Source organism: Elaeis guineensis, chromosome 2, assembly GCF_000442705.2.
Source record: "Elaeis guineensis isolate ETL-2024a chromosome 2, EG11, whole genome shotgun sequence".
Taxonomy (NCBI): domain Eukaryota; kingdom Viridiplantae; phylum Streptophyta; class Magnoliopsida; order Arecales; family Arecaceae; genus Elaeis; species Elaeis guineensis.
This window is the reverse complement of record NC_025994.2, coordinates 70,190,552-70,196,222: the sequence shown is the minus strand read 5'-3', so window position 1 is coordinate 70,196,222 and position 5,671 is coordinate 70,190,552. Positions and strand designations below refer to the sequence as shown.

Here is a 5,671-nt window from a genome sequence, read left to right as displayed (position 1 = left end):
AATGCTTGATATTTTTTTCTCCAAAATCTGTCTACAAGACTAGAAGAATTCATACACATTTCATCACTAATAATGGTATATGTGATCCCATGACTTGAATCAGAGCTAATGATGACTTTGTTGGAGCTGTTCCTGGATGAGGAACTTGGATGACACAGATTGTTTTGATCATTAAACTAGTTCCAATTAATGATCACACATGCATCATCTAATTTATATTCCAAAAGATCGTATTGTAACCTAGCCTTATGGTAGCTCAGAGGCGCCTGCTCAAATTGAGATACAAAAAAGGTTGAACAGGGAACTGTAACCACACCTAATCTTTCCAGTATGAAGTGACTATTTCAAGACTCAAATCCTTGCTATTGCACTCTTACAATTAAACCATGCAATGACCCTTTGTTCATGCATCAAATAACTAAACATAGCGACATGGACAATTGATAGGTCTCTCTATGCCAACAGCCACACCACCCCCAAAAGGAGGGGCAAAAGAAAAAAAAAGCTGTACTATAGTCAACCTAACATGTACCGAATATAGAAGCAATGCCATTGTATGGCGATATGCTTAATGGTTGGAACCGCAAACGACTTATGATGCACGATGTCCATGATGAAATAATATTAAGGAGGTCGGCAGACAGGTGGCTGACGGCTGGCTGAAGAAGGAGAGGTGCTAATTTGCTTAGTGGAGAGCTTAGGTCTTTAATTATTGATGACATATATGTATGATGAATGCCTTTGGGCTTTTCAACAAAACTAAATGGTATTGACCTTATGAACAAAATCTCTGAAACTATAGACATGAAAATTTTCCCATGTGATATATGCGTCCGTTTCAATGCACCCTCTCAACATTCCAACCTCACCCATATACTATATCAGCACAGAAATGATTCGTATCTTCTCGATATCAGGTCAATGAGACAAGCCGAAGCATCTCATATGCAAGATAGCACAAAAAATAACTGAAAAATAGTAGGTGTGGAGTTGACTTTCTTTTCTTGTGACTTTTTTATTACTTCTTTGCTGCTGATATTCTTGTTGTTTTCTTTCAGTTTCTCCATAGATGATCAATCAAAAGATTCCCAACCACAGTATATATAGCACTGATTATACAAAAAGCAAAGCCATATCTTGAAATATAGATGAGTGACTAATCATTCATTTAGCTCTTGTTCGTAAGAAAGCTAGTGTTCCTAAGAAGGAAATGGTGTGCCTCAAAACCTCAAGAATGTATCAAATATTATGTTGTCCAGTTTACTGATTCAGTTGTTGTTATGACCTCAGGGCCTCTCGAGGGATGGAGATGGCAAACAGAGGCATGGAGGGACTAGAGCTGCTTTATTTGTCTATGGTCAAGCCTCTAACAATTTTTCTTTTGATATGGCAATGAAATATTTTGGGTTATTTCCGGGCTATTTTTTCCTTTGTTTTTTCACTTGCATATGTTTTTGATTGATTTAATAATTACAGCCATGGAGGGGCTTGAGAACATGTCCTTTGTTTCAAATGCTGTCAGCTTGGTCATATACTTCTTCGGCTACATGAACTTTGGACTGACGAAGTCAGCCACCACCCTCACCAACTTCATGGGGACGTCCTTTCTGCTGACCCTCCTTGGGGGATTCATATCGGATACCTACTTGTCCAGATTTAAGACCTGTGTTATCTTTGGATGCATTGAGTTGCTGGTAAGTGGGGATAGTTTTGGTGATGATAGCAGTTTCTCTTTCAATTTGGTTTTGAAATTCCTTTACACAAGAATTAATGTGGAATCCAAGTATGCAACGAGGTGCATCAATCCAAAATACTCGAAAATATGAAGTATATTTGCTCAAAAAAATATATTTATTGATATAATTAATACCGGGATATCCTTCTATGTCGGTAATAAAATTTGAATATTTTGATTCTTTAGAATTCCTCAAGGCTTCCATCTTAGTCACAAGTCATCCCCATACCAGCCACCCATGAAATAGCTGAGATATATTAGATCTTTTTCATTTTTTGAGGGAGGATATCAGTGATAGAATTCAAAAATCATGATTTTGAGCTGCCAGATAATTTTCTGTATGGAGCTAACCACTAGAAGCAGTGCTATAGTAATATCAAAGCAGACAAATAACCTTACAAAATCAATATTATTATCTAAAAATTTTGTTTATAGAAGGGATCGTTAGAAAAATGTTATCTAAATAAGTTCTCAGTATCTGCCGCGAAAGACCCATACTGGGTGTAGCTTTGATACCACTGTAATACTTCAACAATTTAAACTATTGCACCAAGAATGGCCCAGACTTATAAATCTATGCGGCACCCTTTTCTCAGCCGGTGTGGGTCTTTTCCCGATTTCTAAATTTCTTCGAGCGAGTACGTGCACTTTGGGCCGTATAAACTCTGACAGTGAAGGCCACAAACTTCACCTTTTCTGTTGAATAGTTTAAGCCACTCTCCTGGATTGTTTCATCTCTGGGCCTCAATTAGCTCCAAATGATAAAAAGCTTAGAAACGACAATTGTTGTTATATATGTTCACTTCTTTAATTTTCTTGCATAACAGGGATACGTTCTGTTGACGCTCCAAGCCAGCTTCCCATCGTGGCGACCCGCGCCATGCCACGGCCAGATCACCAACCAGTGCGAGCAGGCCGAGGGAGGCCAAGCTGCCATACTCTACGCGGGGCTCTACATGGTGGCGCTGGGGACGAGCGGGGTGAAGGCGGCGCTGCCGGCGCTGGGGGCTGACCAGTTCGACGAGAACGACCCCAGAGAGCTCCCTGCGCTCTCGAGCTTCTTCAACTGGTTTCTCTTCAGCCTCACCGTGGGGGCGGCGGTGGGGGTGACGCTGGTGGTGTGGATCAGCACCAACCAGGGCTGGGACTGGGGCTTCGGCGTCTGCGCCGTCTCCATCCTATTCGCCGTCGTCTTCCTCTCCATGGGCCGCTCCTCCTTCCGGAACAACGTCCCTGGAGGCAGCGCCCTCACGCGGATCCTTCAGGTATTGGCGATATTTCAAGTCATTCACTATAGATCCATATCAGTGTGGCAACTTGGCCGTGGTTTGCATGGCTAAGCTTGCTAGGCTCGTTTAAATTTCATTTGTTTAAAGCTCCAATTTTGATTCAAATGATAAATAAGTCGAGCTCAATATATAAAAACCAAGCCTAGATTGGCGTGGATTAACCTTTTGCATATGACACTGAAACTAAAATTTGGTGTACACAGAGTTCGCCCTTATATTGCATGTGAAAGAGTTGTACCATTTGATCAGTGTAAGATTTGGAGTCTAAGGGTAAGAAATGCCCAAATTTTTGTAGTTCTGATCTTCACCCTAACATACAAGTTTTAGTTGGATCAAGTCTATCATGGAAATGGCGGATCAGCCCAACCACGAAGTGATATGTATGAAAGTATATGTATTGCACTTTTTTCTGATTTGTGCGTGTTTCTCTGTGGTTAGACTTCCATCAACCCAGTGGCTGGACATGTCCACCAATTGAGCAGTGGACCTAATGTTACCAATAATCATTCCATCCTAACTTATCCCTAATTCCTATAGAACTAGAGATGATTTCCACCAATCAAGGACTCGGAACCGGTGACTGGACAGAAGATCAGACCCCACTATGATATATGTTTTATCCTGCCCTAGTTTGCTAGTATTTGTGACATCCATTTATATGAAGATTGAAGAGACAGAGATAAAGAGTCAACTCAGATCTAATCCAATGTTACGGCTAGAACCCAACTTTTTTGCAGTATGGATGATGCACCATAGCGTACAGTGCATCGTGTTGACCATCCATCACATTATGGACAGCTAGCAAACAATGTGCACTTTGTGTATGCACGATGTGTGCATTATTTGTTGGTCGATAGTGCCGCATTATATATTGCAGTACGCCGTAGAAGATCTGTGCTCTTTTTACTCATCTTGGCCTGCAAGTTGCAATACTATCTGCTGGATCACTTTGAAATATTTCCTTTCTTTGATAAAAGGATAAATTTTGAAAAACTTTCTACAAGCCTAAAGTTTACTAGTATTTACACCCGCAACATCTCAGGTGTTGGTGGCCTCCGCGCGGAACTGGAGACGACCTGTACCAGCCATGATCGACGAGCTGCACGAAGTCGATGACAAAGAAGCCGCCCCCAACACGGAACTCCTCCAAAGAACCGACCAGTTCAGGTATCCTATATACATACATGTAGACGCTCACTTCCCAACACCATCAAACAAGCTGCAAGCATGTTCGATCTAATCTCACCTCCACTCTAGATTCTTAGACCGCGCCGCCATCACGACAAACCCTGATGGCACCCCGTACTCGACGACCCCCAGCTCATGGCGGATGTGCACGGTGACCCAAGTAGAGGAGACCAAGATCCTCCTCCGAATGGTGCCCATAATCCTCAGCACGGTGTGCATGAACATTTGCCTGGCTCAGCTCCAGACCTTCTCCGTCCAGCAAGGCACCACCATGGACACCCGCATCGCCGCCCACTTCCGCATCCCCTCCGCCTCCCTCCCCATCATCCCCCTCCTTTTCATGATGCTCCTCATCCCCATCTACGACCGCTTCTTCGTCCCCCTCGCCCGCCGCCTCACCGGCATCCCCACCGGCATCCGCCACCTCCAGCGAATTGGCGTCGGCCTCGTCCTCTCCGCCATCTCCATGGCCGTCGCCGGTTTCATCGAAAGACGGCGTAAGTCCGTAGCCGTTGAGCATGGTTTGGTCGACTCGGCCGCACCGCTGCCGATAAGCGTTTTCTGGCTATCGTTTCAGTATGGAATCTTCGGCGCCGCGGACATGTTTACGTTGGTGGGGCTGCTGGAGTTCTTCTACGCGGAGAGCTCCGCGGGGATGAAGTCTTTGTCCACGGCGATCTCATGGTGTTCCCTGGGGTTGGGGTACTTTGGGAGCTCGGTGACGGTGGAGGTGGTGAACAAAGTGAGTGGGGGGTGGTTGGCGGAGAATAATTTGAACAGGGATAGGTTGGATTACTTCTACTGGCTCTTGGCTGGTCTCAGTGCGGTGAACTTTGGGGTATACCTGGTTTGCGCGTCTTGGTATAGGTACAAGAAGGTGGAGATGAAAAGCTTGGAGAAGGTTGAGGAGAAGGAAGTCACTGGATTTTGATTGAGTTTTATGTACGAGTAATTGATGTTCCAAGCTGTGATGTATGTTCTATTTCGACTTATGTATGATATAGTACCCATATCTTTGTTTTTGTGTTCTGTACTTTGTGTTTTCCTAACGTTGAATCTGATTTATTTATATGAAAGTAGAAATTTCTTCCAACTTAAACATGGATTCAGAGAGACCATTAGGAGTTTTGTATCACTGGCCTGTGGAATGGATAATTTATTTTCTTTTCTTCTCTAGTTCAAGATTGAACCAAAGCTATGAATGGTTGCTCCCGCAAACTGAAAGAGTTGAAGTGGCTGGTAGTGTGATAAATCTAGTTAGATATGGTGATGCTTGTTGCTTTTGGACCACTACTTCCTCAGCTGAGAAACTCTTTGTGCACCTGGGCAGTGCTGCGGGGCAGAGAGCAGCACGGAAAAAAAATTTTTTTTTCGTCCAGCCCTGCACCCAAGCCAATCACTGCGGGCAGTAAAAAAAAAAAATTTTCGTCCAGCCCTGCATCCAAGCCAATCACCGCGG

The 5,671-nt window shown here is 43.8% G+C and overlaps 1 protein-coding gene across 1 annotated transcript; it reads left to right on the top strand.

The window, feature by feature from the left end:
• The first annotated feature begins 1,128 nt into the window (after positions 1-1,128).
• On the top strand, positions 1,129-5,305 carry LOC105034795 (protein NRT1/ PTR FAMILY 4.5). The gene is made up of 6 exons (XM_019847096.2): positions 1,129-1,213; positions 1,291-1,357; positions 1,477-1,694; positions 2,563-3,000; positions 4,067-4,191; positions 4,282-5,305. Exons 1-6 carry the CDS (start codon positions 1,211-1,213, stop codon positions 5,141-5,143), a joined length of 1,713 nt encoding a protein of 570 aa, XP_019702655.1. The 5' UTR covers positions 1,129-1,210; the 3' UTR covers positions 5,144-5,305.
• The last annotated feature ends 366 nt before the right edge of the window (positions 5,306-5,671 follow it).

What these genes read in the sequence shown, in the direction of transcription:
- LOC105034795 (XM_019847096.2), top strand. An exon ending in TTGGATGCATTGAGTTGCTG is followed by an intron (nt 1,695 to 2,562) that starts GTAAGTGGGGAT and finishes CTTGCATAACAG; the next exon opens with GGATACGTTCTGTTGACGCT. An exon ending in CCCTCACGCGGATCCTTCAG is followed by an intron (nt 3,001 to 4,066) that starts GTATTGGCGATA and finishes GCAACATCTCAG; the next exon opens with GTGTTGGTGGCCTCCGCGCG.